This window comes from Cadophora gregata (genome assembly GCF_030347475.1).
Source record: "Cadophora gregata isolate MNR1 chromosome Unknown scaffold_18, whole genome shotgun sequence".
In the NCBI taxonomy this organism is placed as follows: domain Eukaryota; kingdom Fungi; phylum Ascomycota; class Leotiomycetes; order Helotiales; family Ploettnerulaceae; genus Cadophora; species Cadophora gregata.
This window is the reverse complement of record NW_026695941.1, coordinates 1,227,035-1,243,000: the sequence shown is the minus strand read 5'-3', so window position 1 is coordinate 1,243,000 and position 15,966 is coordinate 1,227,035. Positions and strand designations below refer to the sequence as shown.

The window sequence follows — 15,966 nt, the reverse complement described above, 5'->3', positions numbered from 1 at the left end:
TATTTTTGGGCATCGTATTTATTGCTTCAGTAAACAATGTCTACCTGTGACAGCAAGATATGCCTCCGGAAGTGAATAATTTAGGGTACACAGCATTACAATCGTAAACGAAAGAGGCATCAAAGTATTGTCTCCATTGGATTAAGAGACTCAGGTGTACGTTAAACCGATAGCTTTTGAGACAGCTGCTCCGCTTTCCGGCCTTCCTGGACAAGTCTTTCCCTATGCCTCAAATGCTCGGCTTGAACACCTCGGGTGTTGAGAAATGTAAACAAAACTTGGAAACACTGGCGAAGTGCAGGAAACTTCGGACGGATGGATTATTTGGTAACGATGTGTACCGAACCAAGCTCAATGTAATAGCCTAAAGTGACATAAATGTAATTGCCGTACCGACTTTTGAATAGAAGTTCTCCATTGGTACAGCCTTTTGGGAAGCAGGTTGGGATGAAGCCCAACCCGTTGTTGATGCGATACAGAACAATGCCTTGGTTTACCCAACATTCAACTTGAGTATGTATTCACTTAATAATAAGATCATCCATTAAGAGTTCACTCTACCAATGTCAAAATCAAACGAAGGCCTGTCAAGAATGCCGACCTGGAGATTCCAAGCAATATGATCGTCACATGATCTCCCCGCGTCCAGAAAGCGGGATGACGAACAATGCATGCAGGGGTCCTCTCCAAATCAACAACACCACAAAAGCTGCAGTCCACCTCATCAAAATGGCCGGATTCCTACGTGGAAAGCAGACTGGTATCCAGAACGATTTATCTGCTGGTATTCTACCAGAATTATTCGCACCAGATGACCAGGCGCGATATGGAATCAACTCGCAGATTGGGTGAGCTTCAAGCCCAACGGACCCCGCGGAAGCTTACTGCTAACCCAACTTCCAACCCAGGTCCTTAGCATACGATCCTGTACAATCTCTCCTCGCGATAGGCACGAACGAGTCGACTTTTGGAAGTGGACAAATCTACGTCTTTGGCCAGAAGCGCGTACAAGTCAGCTTCACATTACCCCGCCGAGCCTCTGTCAAGACCTTGCAGTTCTGTTCCGATCGTCTTGTCAGTCTCGATTCGAAGAACGAAATAATAATATGGGATCTGGTACATCAGAAGAAGCTGGCAGCATACACGCCGCCTGGGATAGTGACTACATTGGTCACAGATCCCATGCTGGATTGGGCGTTGATTGGGCTACAAAACGGAGAGATAATCGCATATGACCTGGACAGGGAGAAGCTTGCCCCTCTACGACTGCCGAATTTCTGGAGAGAAAGAAGTCCAAGATCTAGGTTACTGTCTATTGTGTCCATGCAATTGCACCCGCGAGATATTGGCCAGCTCTTGATCGGATACAATGAGGGCGCTGTCATATACTCTTTCAAGCAGAATAAACCCATCAAGTACTTTCAGTATGAAGTACCTGTAGGAGCGCCTGGTGGAAATGCGGACCCTCTGTCACACAACACCGTACGAAAGCCACAGCTGGTACATGTTTTCTGGCATCCGACTGGAACATTTGTAGGAACGGCATACAATGACGAAAGTCTCGTCTTCTGGGATCCCAAGGACGGTCGAGTCATCATGGCTAGGACACTATCTGACTCCCACGTCGACAAGCCTGGACAACAATCTACTAGCTTTGGAAATACACCTGGAACCTTTGCTATAAAAGAGCCGTTCTCCAAAATTGCTTGGTGTTGTAAGGCCAATCCAGACGATACCGGTATTCTCATCGCAGGAGGTATGCCAAACACAGTGACGGAGAAGGGCCTTTCGTTTCTAGAACTGGGTCCGACACCTGTGTATTCTACTTCTACATGGCAAATCCTTTCTACACACCTGGAAGCAAAGAAAATACATCTGCTGCCAACGCCTCCGGGGGCAGAAGTTGTTGACTTTTGTCTCATACCCCGTACCTCGCCACATTTTGCCGGCGCCCAAGATCCTATTGCTGTTATTGCGCTTCTTTCCTCAGGAGAGCTCATCACATTATCGTTCCCGAGCGGATATCCCATATCGCCTACCAATCAATTGCATCCTTCCGTCTCTTTTGTCCATCCTTTCGTTACTTCCATGTCAATGACCCCCGTCGATCGCACAAGGTGGCTTGGTATGGTTGAGAACCGTCAACAGGGTCCCTTACTCGTACGTGGTGGTGCAGAAGGTATCAAATATCTGAGGCGATACGAGGCGCGCAACATCATCCAGATGGCACATGGAGATGGCACTGTTCGTATATGGGATGCTGGTCACGATGATGAAGTTGAGAATAGCAGTACGCTACAGGTAGATATTGCAAGAGCCCTTGACCGCTTTGACGATGTCAACATCACTTCGCTCAGCATGGGAGCCAGTACAGGGGAGTTAGCCGTTGGTACTTCTGCTGGTGAGGTAGTGATCTATCGATGGGGCGCCAACAAGCTTTTCGGGCGAGATGCACCAAATCCCACTCAAATAATTCCCGGCAGCATTACAGACATCTCTTCTCGAGCAGAGTCATCGCTGAAGGAAGGTCTACAGCCGTTTGTCCTATACGACATGGCAAAAGGCCTCATAACTGCAATCAAAATGTCTGATGTTGGCTTCGTAGCTATGGGTTCTGGAGGAGGTTTCTTGTCAATCATCGATCTCCGCGGCCCTGCTGTTATCTTCAGCGCCGCCATGACGGACTTTGTCAAGTCAGACAAGCGAAGCAGTTTCATGAAGAAAGGAAGCAGCCAAACCTCTGCTAAGCCTGACTGGGCAGTAGCCATTGAATTTGGGGTTATGACCTTGGAAGGAGACAATTACTCTAGTATTGCTTGCTTTGTGGGAACAAACCTCGGAAAAGTTATTACTTTCAAGATCCTTCCGCAACAGGACGGACGGTACACTGCTCAGTTTGCAGGTGTATCTGCTTTGGCGGACCGAATCGTCTCAATATCGCCAATTGTAGCAGATACTGGAAGGCTAACCCCTGCGACCGGAGCCGCTGTTGGAGCTCTTCGAACTGGCCAACAGACTCATGGCACGCTTGTAGTTGGTAAGTTAATATCGAGCATTCAGTCTTATATTTACTAATGTGTCTCTAGTCACGCAAACAGAAGTCCGCATCTTCAAGCCAGCAACAGCCAAGGGAGCACACAAGACCTTCGACGACGTTTTCTGCGACGCCGCCAACGTGGTAGTGTTTGAAGATCGCGGCCACGCCCTGGTAGGTGTTTTCGGCGACGGCACAACGAAGGCTTATTCCTTGCCTGGCCTAAAAGAAATCGGCGTAGCACCTCTCACAATGCTTGACAAAACGAGGACCACCAACTCAATTGTCACTTCTTCTGGCGATATCTTTGGCTGGACGGGGCCATCAGAAATAGCCATGCTTAGCGTCTGGGGTACCGGCCACGGCCTCCCTAAATCCAATGATAAGATCTTCAACCCTGAAGCCTTGATCCCACCTCGGCCGACAATATCCAATCTTCAATGGATCGCAGGCACGCAATACGTGAGTCCCACTGATTTGGATCTTCTCATCGGCGGACCAGACCGCCCACCAAGTAAGCGCATGATGGCCGCCGCAGCAGCAGAAGATAGAGCGCGCTCTGGAGGCCAGGGCTCAAGTCGTGCAGCACCTGGCACGGTATCGACGGAGGGCTGGGGCGACTACATGACTAGACAGCTGAATGAGCGGACGGAGAAACTAAACATCATGGGTGATAGCACGGATAAGATGTTAGAGAATAGTCAGGGCTGGGCGGATGATGTGAATAAGTATGTTTCGAAGCAGAAGCGGAATATGGTTCTGGGTGGTATTACTGGGAAGTGGTTTTAGAGAGCTTGAAGGATTTTTTCTGGAGCTATGGGCTAGGGAATGGCGTTTGATATGAGGAACCGGCGTTTGGTGGGAAGAGATACTGCCATACTGGTAGTGCTCATTCACGAAGGAGTTCCCCGTGCCTTAATTAACAAAATGAAGCCTGAAGGCGCTGATTTCCGCTAGCCTGTCATCGCTGTTTAAATGACCTCTAAACCAACAAGTCGTACTGGGCATGCTCTCAGTACACTGTAGTGTTCGAATGCGGCTAGTCCATTCGCACCACTGTGAATCAGCCACGCTGCACGGGTGCGTAGGCAAGGTACCCACCAGGGCAGCTGGATCAGCAGACTCAGGGGCTCGCGAAAAATAGGCGAGGGTGGGGAAGAAGAGGGGAAGAACAATCGGGTCACACAGGGACGGGAGCTAGAGAAGAGAGGCTTGCGATCTAAAGTCCGTTGGTATTCGGGCGAGAGATTTTATGGGCTTGAAGAGGGCGTGGTATATAAAGAATGATTTTCCTGTGCTGGATTGGGGATATTACTTTGTGTTTGGGGTGTTAATTTAATTCAACACAGATTCAATTCTCGTTGACTTTTCCTGGGCTTGGAGTAAGAGACTTGAAGAAGGTTTTATCTCGCTTTGACATATCTCGGTCTCGATTAGGATTCAACGTCAAAATAAATCTGTTACTACCTTACCTTTCGAGATCACGAGGTATTTACGAGACGATGGCAACCTCTCGAAGGCCGACATTTGTGTTTGTTCCAGGAGCAGTAAGTGGCATCTGTCCGTTCGAGGACTTCCATTCCCCATACAAAACACATTTACTCCAAGCGGTCGAGTTGCACTGACTCTCCTCTCCAACTTTATAGTGGCACAAACCAAGCTGCTGGTCAAAAGTAACCGCCCTGCTTAACACCCACGGCTACAAATCCCTAACACCAACCCTCCCATCCACACTCGGCGACGCATCCGCCATGTTCAAAGATGATCTACTTGCCGTCCGTGAGGCTATCACGTCGGAGACCACGCAGGGAAGAGATGTCGTGGTTGTCGTCTGGTCGTATGGAAGTCTCCCCGGCGCGAGCGCCATTAGAGGATTGACCAAGAAACCATCACATCTAGATGTCAGCAAAGGAGCAGGAGACACAACTGAGAGTAGTCTCAAAAACGGCCAAGGCCATGTCATCGGCCTCTGCTTAATCGCAACCGGCTTCTGCGCCACAGGGACATCCTTCCTCGGCAGCACAGGCGGGTCTCCTCCCCCGTTCTGGAAGATCTCAGATTCCGGGTTCGCGGAATTCACTCTCGACGACGAGGGGGTTCGAGAGTTATTCTATCATGATTTGCCTGTTGAGGAGGGGAGGGAGTGGGTTGCGGAGGTGACGAGGCAGAGTGTGAGGGCGTTGAGGGATGGTGGGGAGGATGTTTATGCGGGGTGGAGGGATGTGGATTGTTGGTTTTTGGGGACGAGGGAGGATAGGGGGTTGCCGTTTGAGGTTCAGGGGATGGTGGTGGAGATGGCGAGGGAGCAGGGCGGGAGTGTGGTTATGAGGGAGGTGGGGAGTGGGCATGCGCCGATGTTGAGTAGGCCGGAGGAGACGGTGGAGTTTTTGTTGGAGGCGGTGGGGGCGTTTGGTGCTTGATTTGATTTGGTATGGGTGATAGCTTGGATGATTTGTGTGAGCTCGAAGATGTGACGTTGGAGGGGAGTGTGAATACATGTAAGATAGCTTCGTTGGTGTGACTCCTCTCCAGTTAGGCTTATTGAGCAGATATCTCGGACTCGTTCTTGGTTTTGAGTTGGTGAAGGGCAGCTACATCAGACGCTTAGCCTTCACTGCACTTGGCTGTATATACATTTGAAAGATCTGATATGTGCATCCTCCAGCAACTTGTCCCGCCAAATCGTTGGCGTTTGACATCACTGGAGAGAATTGAAGATGGGTTGGCGACCCGCCAGTTATACATTCCCTTCCTGCCCCACTCCCTCCTTCCTCCTCCTCTTCGCTAATCTATCCCACCACGACCTCCCCCTCCCACTCTCCCTCTGTGCTGGCTTGTCCATCCTTCCTGTTGGCGTAATCGGCGACATGACATGCGTGACCGTCTTCGGCGGATCTGAGGATTTCTCAGACACATTTCCACTATTGATTTCCTCACTCGAGATCTCGATCTGTGGCGGTGTCGTAGAGACAGAAGTTCTGCTTTTGTCTTTATCTTTATGATCTCTGAGGCTGCTGAGGGAAAGGGAGGAGCGGCTCCGTCGTTGGTGGATCTGTGCTTTGCGGATATTGATTGCTTGGGTTGCTTCGGTGGCTGAGAATGTGCGCTTTTTGCGGAAGTCTCCTAACAACATTTAGTAAAGAAGTATGAAAAAAGCTGTGTGTCACTTATTTGGCTAAGCTTACCGGGATTGTTTCCGTTGTCTGGCTTTGGGGCTTCATCTAGAAGAAGAGCTGGGTTACGAAATACCCAGGCTAATAATTTGTGCCACTTAGAACGCCAGAATTCCATGCCAGAGGTTGTGTTGAGTGAACCGATCAGCAGGAAGAATGGGACGCATACGGCAACCATGGTGATTGTGAAGTCTTTGAAACCCTCGGATGGCATATTTGACATGCCGAAGACGGAGGTGACGAAAGTAAGAGGGAGGAAGAAGATCGAGACCTGTTTTGGGTCAATGGGTCGCTCGGTCTTGGTACGGAATTGGGGCTTACCAGTGTAAGGAGTTTGATGTTATGGCCTTGCAGAATGGTGACGCCAGAGAGCTCGACACTTTTCCTACTTTCTAGTACTGAAGTGCCCGAGAACAGTTGATCCCGTAGAGTTCTGATTTCTTTCCTCCGATCATCATTCTCCTCGTACAAATTGAGCATGTTTTTGATTTCCCTTTCAAATTCCGGTTTAAGATTTGCCATTTTCTTCAGGTAGTAAATGTTTCGATGGGAATCTTGGTCGATCATTGGCCACATGCTCTTATGTTTTCCTTGCCAAACATCATCTGTAAATGTTTCCTCGTATGCATGTATTATAGCTTTAATGCTATCATTCATCAATCCCAGGGTTTGAAAGGCCCAGAAATATCGCCTTGAATATGTGAACTCAGCGTCCTCGAATAGCAGCTTATCCCTCAAATCTCCGTTGAACATGAAATCGGCCTGTCAAGTTAGCCTTAGAAGTAGTCTTTGGCACGTTTGAGGTGACTTGGACGATCCTCGTGGGCTTTTGGAATTTGTGTCACGTAGTGGTCGGATGCTCTTACCGGTGGTATCACAAGAGTGGTGATCTTCTTCTGGATATCCCTAAATCTCTTTTGGGCATCCCTGAATTCGGCAAGCAGTGTGTGTAGGAAAGCCTCGGGACCATTCACATAGTGTTTTGTGGAGTCATGACTGTCCATACTGTGTTTGTGGTCCGGGTAACATTGTATATTCAACACCTGCCACGGAGCCCATGGATCGTATACAAACCCATGTTGGGTCTTCGCTTTGCGAGCCGGATTTCTTAACTTCCTGATAGGATTGCCTCCTAAAGACAATGCGACGACAGAACTACATCGAGATATTGGAATATGGCCTTCGCCTTTTCTTTTTATCTTCTCGGCTGAATCCGATCGTTGCCATGGCATCGGTTGAATCTCGTCACCAACGATTGTGAAGTAGTCGAACTCGAATACAAAGGTTCGTTGGCGTCGGTGGTCGGGTGAGTAGGCTCGGCCATGGATGTGCGCCTACGGTTGTCAGTCAAGAGCCATAGCAAGGCGGGTGTTGCGCGTACGGTCGTTATGTTTTCTTCCACCAGATAATCGAAAAGCTCGTCCATATCAAAATCTTTGTTGTTGACGAGATGCAGAGCTCCCAGCATAACTGGAGAAGGCTCGCGAACAATTGTGATACGGCCTACTGCAGGTCTCTGGGAATCTGGATTCGCATTCAAATCCTACTCTTGATCAGCGAAGTTTCTTCCTTCGCAAATGATTTCCTACCTGGATAGCCTGCCATACAGCAGAGTCAATTGAGGTCGTGCCGTCCTTCACAACCTCTCGCCGTGATAATGGAGCTCCATCTGTTGAAACGTCAAAAACCGAATAGTGTGATAGATGCCATCTCTCGTCCTCCGGGTACTCTGGGAAGAGTGAAGGGTAAAGCAATCGCTTGTTATGAACCACCGTGTCTAGCAGAATACCCCCATGCTCCTTGAATGTATATGTCTTTAAATGATTCCGCAGATCTTCGTAGTCGTATGTATAGGACGGCAATGGGGCTTGAACGTAGAGCTCGTCATCGTTGTCACTGTCGTCGCTGTCCCCAGTCAACAGGCTGCTGTGAATCGTGACGGGCCTCTCTCCATCAAGTTCTGTGAATGATCGTCTATGTCGTTTGGGGAGTATAACTGAGAGTCCTGGGGACGTAGGCGTCTGTGCTGTGGGTGGAAATGGCGAACTCGGTCTTGGGAAAGTCGATGATCGAGTTAGCATCACATTGGAGGTTGGTGCATGGGAATTCGCCAACCCTGGGGACGTGGGTTCCGGGGAAGTAAGAATCTGGTGTTGTCCAGCTGCTGCTGTCTTGGCCAGAGCTTCATGGACTTGTCGAAAGGTTGTGAGGTAAGCTTGATGCTGCTCATCAAGCCTTTTGAGCAATTCCTCTGTAGTTACCACACCAGTCATATTGGCTTGTGTCGCGGCGCACAAGCATATAGGACTGTATGACAATGGAGATAATCCATTTAGACGATTGGAAAATAAAAAGAAGAGGGGAAGAGTGGGAGAGGGCGCAACAACGGAGTTTCTATGGACTTGGTGTTCGAGCTTGGCCGAGCCTCAAGCCTTGCTCTGTAATTCTGCCCAGTCTGCAAGTGCCTGTAGTGTGACCTATGCGGTGTATGAAGTGTCAATCACATTGCGTGCTCAACTTACTGTAACTGGTTGATCTGCTCTGCCCTGGATTTGGTGGTGTCATACATGGATATGTCCCTCTCTGCGCCTCATTTTGGCCCCTCAAACCCTTCAAGCAGCTGCCTGGTCGTGCCATAGCGGATGCGAAGCAGTAGCAATAATCGAGCGCTGGGCTGCACAGTCTCGGGCACCAAGCCTTGGATAATTGATCTCAAGACCTGTCAGAGCCTCTTGGCCATAGGCTTCGTCATATGGAACCAATCCGTGGTGAACGTGTAGCCATGATTTGCACTTTTCGATCCAAGTCGGTGAGGAACGGATAAAGCTGACGCCAAGGTCTGCAGTGCGGATCCACCTCCACCTCCACCATTTTCGGTAGAATGCCAGCCACGTGACCCAAACTTTGACTTTCATTCATCTCCCTGATGGAAGTCTGCAACTGCTCAGGTATTGGTATCAGAAGTGGCTGTTGTATCTGTGGTCGCACGTTGTTGATGGTGGGATGAAGCGACAAAACAGGGGTGTCGTCCTTTCTTCGCTTGTGCAGCTCTTCCATTGTTTACTTCATCGGCCATTTCCGTGTCTTCGATCTAGGTCATGGCTCGTTGCTCTGTGCAATTCTCCTATCACTGAGAACAGATTCGGTGAGAAATTACGTCGATGTTTCAGTGAGTATACTCTATACCGGGCATCTCGGTACTGCGACTACGTTTGGTACATGTTAGTCTTCCGGCGAGGTAGGAATGACCTGGTGGCCCCTTCACTAAACCTCTAACCCAATGTTTGCCGCTTCTTCCCTCTTTCCTGCCATCTTAATGTTTTCCCAATCTTCATAATTCTTCAAATATCAACTATCAACTATCAACTATCAGTTATCAGTCTCAATAACTGTCGTATCCCGCATCAGCCATGACCGATATTCCAGGCTTTGGGGGCGAAGCACCTGACCAAAGGATCAGGAACAAGCTTCCACATATTAGCAATTGGCTGGTTACAAAACAGAACCCCCCACGTAAGTCGAGAAGTTTGAAATGCTTGAGTTACTTGAAGCTGACTCGTTTGTCAGGGCTGGGTATTGGACTTGACTACAGACGATGCGCCGCCCTTCATAACTACATCCTAAAGTTTGTCGAAGAATCGATGATTGTGATAAACGTTCCAGGCTCAAGATGTTATGTTACGTGGTTCGACGATCTACCAGAATGGAGACAGAAGACTTTAAAAGAAAAGGGAATGAAACCCGGCACCATCAGATTCCTCAAAACCGCTTCACATAACCGGAAGCTAATTTTCTTCCACGGCAAGACGGGATTGAGTACATATGAAGACATGTTGGCAAGCATGAATCACTACAAGAAAGGAAGTTTCATCCTCTATGGTACGGATTTAGGTAAGCGTATTCTTGTGTGGTGATTCTCTCCATCGTGCTCCGCAAACTGTGGAATTGGTGTACTAAGTAGTCATAGCAGGGGACAAACATCCACACTCTGGGAAAGTCTTGTACAACCAGACAACTTGCAAAGCTTTGATCATACCAGAAAATGCCGACATCAGATTCTTCGGTAAATTCAATCTTTGGCGACCTTTGGAAGTCATTCTGAGTGCTTGGATTGAAATGATCCATGTCGGCAAGATGACAGTGAGCATGCAATCACTTTCATTTTTTTCCCTTCTTGGGCTGTTTTTCATTGGCTATCGCAGTCTCGAGTCGATCAGGTACTTCGATGCTTGCCATTGTTCTGACTTTCACAGTCCCGGTATTCGCCTGACCTCGTGATGCCCGGAGGTCAATTGGGAGCTGTGATGTTGAACAAATGGACGAATTACAGTTTTGGACAGGAACAGATGATCGAAGCAGCGGACGCATTCCAACTTCTCCTCAAACAGATACGGTGCAGGATGATTGTAGATGCCGGTGTTGCTCTGGGATCTGGTTTTGACCGAGGGCCTCTGTTTGACAGGGCTGACCTTCATGCAGCCAAGATCCCGAAACATTGCTTTGCGGAACTCTTTCTCCTGAAAATCCGTACCCCGCCAGATGGATTACTATATATTGCGCCAGGTATCAGGGCACCTTACAAAGAGATGACTACTCTGTTCCAGCAACAGCTTCTAAGTCCGACCGCATCCACAAACATCCCTTCGATTATGTTGTTTCCAGCCGATGAGATCAGAAATTCCGACCAGCTTGAGCAAAGTGAGGATCAGTACCCGGAGAATGTACATGACACAACAGCTTCTCATTCGTCTGTAGGAAATTGCGACCAGGTAGATTCTATGGCGTTGAAGGGGATTCCACTGCCAGCTGGCGTATATTCAGCGGAAGCCAGATTCGAAGAGGACAATGCGGAAAGAAGGCTTTAAACTCATTCTGCCTTTTCTTTTGAAACAATCTCGACGCCTTCGTAAGAGCGATGGCAGCCGCATTTCCAGACACAGTTACGGAGATCTATACCAGCATGGATTCAAGTCGTGTGGGGGAGATAGGAGGCGCCCTCAGAGGCTTGTCAAGTTGCTGGAAAACTGGACAATGATGGTGAAAGACGGCCAATGGAATGTGGATAAGAACGGTGTAGCTGGTGGGATCGATGTTTTTCGGCAAGCCACATCACCCCAGCTTGCACCTCTGTATACCATTGATGCAGAATGGTAGTCATTTGTCCCGACTACCTGATGGTGACGGGATTGAAGTTGGCTGAGAATCTGGAGTCACTGAATAGTCCTCCAGTGGAGTGACTACCGTGATATTGAGTCAGTGATCCTCTTTTGTCACTATGGCATGGGCATGGGACTTGACGAGGAGCCAGGTTAGCAGATGATGTTCTCAACCAGTTGCCTTCATACCACCCTCGACCGGCACGCATATTCGCCTTGCACCTTTTGTGCTTGGTTATCATGACAAACAACTTTAGTTGAAGTTCCTAATAATGACTCAGCTCAATATCCTTATCACAGTACATTCTGAGCTGCAGCCTACAGCCCCTCGTAACCCTCAACGTCTAAGCTTTCTCGATTTCCAGATTGCGCCTCCTAGATTTGTCGAACTAATGTCCTTCTACCTTCCGTTCGTATGTCAAACGGTCAGAAGGTCAGAGAGTCAGAAAGTCACTGTAGATACTCGGTTCGTAATTGTCCATAAGCGACAGCCGCCGATCCCCCTCACAACACCAGCAAATTTTCACCGCCGTGCTCCCCTCACTACCTTCGAAACCCGAGCCGCGACTACAATCCGACGAATGAACCCCTCCACCTCGTACTCCATGGGGCGGGTAAGCTTTTCTGTCACGTTATTGTTGGCGCAACGGTGTTTGATGTGTCGGCAACTAGGCAAAAACAAGCTTTCTCGAGTGAGGGGAACGAGATCCGTCGCACCGTCGGCCGATCAGCGCGCGGGAGAGGGACATGCTTTACCTGTCCAGCTCTCCTATTGTCGCTTGCAGTTCCGGATTTCGCTTTGTTTTTTTTTTATTTTGTTGTAGCATGCCATTATTGTTTCAAAGTAAAGTTTGATGGTGCATCCTGTTTTCCTTTTTTTGATGGGATAGCCGACATGAGGCTGTGAGGATCGGGGATTTGTCTGATGCCGTTTTCTGACAAAAAGGAATTTGGCACGATGAGCATTTATCAATTCTTTTTTGGCTTCATAATATAATCTTTCTGTCTTGGAGCAAAATGCCTGTCTTTGGGGTTTTGGAGAACTCCACTGTCCCTGGTATCTGCTCAAGGAGAAGTCTCCAGGACCTTGTTGACTTTCGCTTGTGCATCAGCTCGAACAAACACGACCCAGTAACAGCCGGCCAAGACTATCTTCAAAACCTCCATCAAAGCTATCGCCGATGGATGCACGTTCAAATTCGGCGAAGCTATCGGAACGTCAATAGACTTCTGCCCCCCAAGCGAGCATCCTACCGGTAGATCAACTTTTGACGTCAAAAGAAGGTACAACCTCTCTGATTGGTACATATTACGACGCACCAATCAGAAATCTCTGTAGGTCTCCAACCTTCACACAAGCAAGTCCCCAGTACCCCTAAAACCATGGACAAGAGTCGTCAAGATGAAATTAGATTCTCCAAGGCACAGATCGACATTGTCATCTTTCCGGTTCTGATAAAGTTCACCTCAGCCCTGTAGCAAGGCGACTGCCGACAGCACTGGATCGCCACTTCGGTACAACATTGTAGTCAGAAATGAGCTTTGCATGCCTTTTCTTCCCTAGGTCTGGAGCACCTTGCATCCCTTTTCTAGTTAGTGACTACAGAACGGGGTGTCCGACCCCCCTTTGAGCCTATCAATAACATCTCTGTCTCAATCTTCTTCTTACATACCTAGTAGAGGAGGCGGGCAAGCCAGACTGTCAAACTCTAGAAGCAAGGACAAGATCGACGATGACTACACGCTAGATGAAGCCAAACTTTGCGCATAACATCACTGGCATACCACATATATTCTGTCTCGTTTCCCTCCTCCAATAGCAGCACTTTCATCCCGCAGTTTTTCAAAAGTTGCATACGCTTCCCCGTCGCAGCCAGGAAATGCCACCGACTGCCAAAGATTATTCATTGCGTACTTCACGGCGGATGAAGTCTAACACCAGAACCGAAAACTGGGGAGGCAGATCGTCCTAAATCGAAGGATCACGCATCCATACGTCTACATCCAAGCCGCGGCGGCTATTCAAATCTTATTCCGCGTGGGTTGCAGCTGCAACTATTGGTATGACGAAGAGGCGTCAGCTCCCTGAAATGCTTGCCCAAAAGCTTGAGTATATTAATAAGAGCTTGTCTCATGCCAGCAAAGGATTGGGATTTGCAATTGAAGCCAGAGCGTCGATGATATATGTTTTCAAAATGCGTGCATTGTACAACTCTCCTGCGGATATGACCCTTACAACCACCCCCGAGATGGATTCTCCTCCTCTCTTCGAAGCGAAGTACAAGAAGCCAAGGGCTAGTAGGCCGAAAGTTAGGAGTGGATGTTTCACGTGCAAGTAAGCCATGAACACTTCGACCAATACCCACATTTGCATCACTCTCTTTTCAACTTCACTCAAACTCAATCCAGAGTATGATCACTCGGCCTTGATAGTTTTGAAGATCCATTCATGTTCATAGGTGTTCGCTTCGAACCCTACGAGGTCTTTCGTGCCCACACCCTTTTCACGCTGCTCTCAAACACTTGACGGTTACTGACAAGTTCAACAGAAAGCGCCGTGTCAAATGCGACGAAAACAAACCCCAATGTCACCGCTGCTGCAAATTCGGCCGCGTCTGCTCAGGCTACAAACCCGAGAAGAACGAGAGCACCTCTCCCTCACCCCGTCCCGAAACTCGGGCTATCCTCCCTAAATCCACAAACAGCCCTCCTCCCACCACCGCACTCAGCACTGAAATTTCCGAATTGATGTTCCAAGCCACCGAAGAATTCCTCACCTTCCGTCTCTTCTGTACCGATACATCACCGGAGCTGTCAGGTGCGTTCGAGTCTACGAGGTGGAATCGCATTGCCCTACAAGAGAGCCATCAGTACGCATTTCTCAGACACGCAATAGTCACAATCGGTAGCCTGAGCAAGAACATCAAAGAAACTCTGAATAAGAATGATATCCCACCATCCACTGGTCCAGAGCTATGGAACAACCCACCCGTTTGGCTTAGAGGAAACAATGATTTCGCCTTGAGACAATACAACAAATTTCTGCGCGGCTCGCGACAAGCGCTCGTCACCGGGCCTGAAGGTCAAAGACTCGCCCTCATAGTCTGCCTACTCATAATCTGTATCGAGACGCTACAATGGCATCACCTTCAAGTCCTCTCTCATATCTACAGCGGCGTGCAACTTCTTGACTCTTTCCTCGCCAGCCAGGAAGTCGCCATGCAAGCGGGATTCCCACCATACATCATAGAAAGCGAAATCATCGTGCAGTTCCGCATGCTCGAAGTGGAAGCCAAGATGCTGTTCGATCCATTCCCAGCTTCAAATCACCATATTCAGAATCTCGAAGGCCAGGTTCTGACTTCTTCCATGCCGGAATCATTCTCTAGTGTCAATGAAGCAAAATACTACCTCGATCTCATCACTCGTCGAATACGACACTTCATCGCCTCATCCCGACCAGTCAAGCCCTCAAAAACTAATTCTGGGCATGTGGATACCTCTTGCATCGACCCTGAATTACTCAGTCTCACACCTCCAGGTCTCCGTAGCACGTTCGACAACCCTTCCCCTCCATCCGTCCTTACAAGGGACCTCAATTTCTATACCTCCCTCACACACCTCACATCTCTCCTATCTACCTGGCAATCAAGCTTCACGCCTCTCTTCCAGTCTGCCACCGACCCGTCGTCTCCAGCCTACCTCCCAACTCTTCTCCTGGCGATCTCCTCCGAAGCCTTAACCATCAACCTTGACACCGTATTCAGCACCTCAACATCACTCCTCCTTGCATACGATACCCACTTCTCCTCTTTCACCCGCATCGTCGCTCTCTCCTCCACAATCCTGCACCACCCTTCTTGTGCTTCTTTCCTCTCGCAAAACAATAACATAACATCGTCCACCGGCCTAATTGGCCCACTCCGTCTCGTCGCCGAGAAGTGCCGCAACCGCACACTTCGCCATGAAGCTATATCTCTCCTTCGTCTCCGACCCTGGCGCGAAGGGGTCTGGTGGTCCTGCAGCAGCGCACAACTTGGTGCGTGGCTCGCTGCTGTAGAGGAAGAAGATGTGGATGAGAGAGAGGAAGTGATGCCGGAGTGGGCGAGGGCGAGGTTGTTGGAGGTGGGTATTTGGGAGGAGGGGGTGGTGACGACTGTCAAGGTTGTAGGTGTTCGGGGGGAAGGGAACGACGCGGCGGTCAGGGTTGGAGAGTGGGTTTGGAGGGTTTGCGGGGAGGAGGAGGGGGTGGGTGTTGTGGTTGGTGGGTGGGAGAGAGATGTGGGGAGGTTGGTGAGTGTTGGTAGTGGGTTTGAGGAGGTTGGTGAGTGTTGGTAGTGGGTTTGAGGGGTGCGGATTTGTGTTGGAGTGAGGCTTCTTTTATTTTGGAATGGTGGAAGGGACTCGGATGGATTGTTACACTTAGCCTGATATATATTGCATTTTTACCCAATAGTGTACATTTAGTACCATCGATGCCATGTGGACTTCTTCTAAGCGAAGTGTACAACATCTCACTATCAGCCCCCTGAAATTGCCCCAACATCACTTTTTCTGGGGAATATCTTGCCTATCTACTGTAAGGAGTTCCTGCTTTCGAAAA

At 49.0% G+C, this 15,966-nt stretch overlaps 5 protein-coding genes across 5 annotated transcripts; 4 read left to right on the top strand and 1 right to left on the bottom strand.

The window, feature by feature from the left end:
- Nucleotides 1-697: 697 nt before the first annotated feature.
- On the top strand, nucleotides 698-4,948 carry ONS95_006805 (uncharacterized protein). The gene is made up of 4 exons (XM_058500283.1): nucleotides 698-848; nucleotides 909-3,037; nucleotides 3,087-4,581; nucleotides 4,681-4,948. Exons 1-3 carry the CDS (start codon nucleotides 730-732, stop codon nucleotides 3,821-3,823), a joined length of 2,985 nt encoding a protein of 994 aa, XP_058350119.1. The 5' UTR covers nucleotides 698-729; the 3' UTR covers nucleotides 3,824-4,581; nucleotides 4,681-4,948.
- Nucleotides 4,031-9,187, bottom strand: ONS95_006803 (uncharacterized protein). Its single transcript, XM_058500281.1, has 6 exons — nucleotides 7,797-9,187; nucleotides 7,589-7,750; nucleotides 7,074-7,541; nucleotides 6,529-6,969; nucleotides 6,220-6,478; nucleotides 4,031-6,157 (listed from the first exon to the last, which is right to left on the bottom strand). Exons 1-6 carry the CDS (start codon nucleotides 8,478-8,480, stop codon nucleotides 5,772-5,774), a joined length of 2,400 nt encoding a protein of 799 aa, XP_058350117.1. The 5' UTR covers nucleotides 8,481-9,187; the 3' UTR covers nucleotides 4,031-5,771.
- On the top strand, nucleotides 4,537-5,454 carry ONS95_006804 (uncharacterized protein; the record flags this gene model as incomplete). The annotated part of the gene is made up of 2 exons (XM_058500282.1): nucleotides 4,537-4,581; nucleotides 4,681-5,454. The coding sequence occupies 2 exons, from the start codon at nucleotides 4,537-4,539 to the stop codon at nucleotides 5,452-5,454; spliced, it is 819 nt and encodes a 272-aa protein (XP_058350118.1).
- Nucleotides 9,188-12,192, top strand: ONS95_006802 (uncharacterized protein). Its single transcript, XM_058500280.1, has 4 exons — nucleotides 9,188-9,720; nucleotides 9,775-10,098; nucleotides 10,175-10,347; nucleotides 10,461-12,192. The coding sequence occupies exons 1-4, from the start codon at nucleotides 9,618-9,620 to the stop codon at nucleotides 11,070-11,072; spliced, it is 1,212 nt and encodes a 403-aa protein (XP_058350116.1). The 5' UTR covers nucleotides 9,188-9,617; the 3' UTR covers nucleotides 11,073-12,192.
- A 1,919-nt stretch (nucleotides 12,193-14,111) lies between these two features.
- ONS95_006801 (uncharacterized protein) lies at nucleotides 14,112-15,701 on the top strand (the record flags this gene model as incomplete). The annotated part of the gene is made up of 1 exon (XM_058500279.1): nucleotides 14,112-15,701. One exon carries the CDS (start codon nucleotides 14,112-14,114, stop codon nucleotides 15,699-15,701), a length of 1,590 nt encoding a protein of 529 aa, XP_058350115.1.
- Between the last annotated feature and the right edge of the window lie 265 nt (nucleotides 15,702-15,966).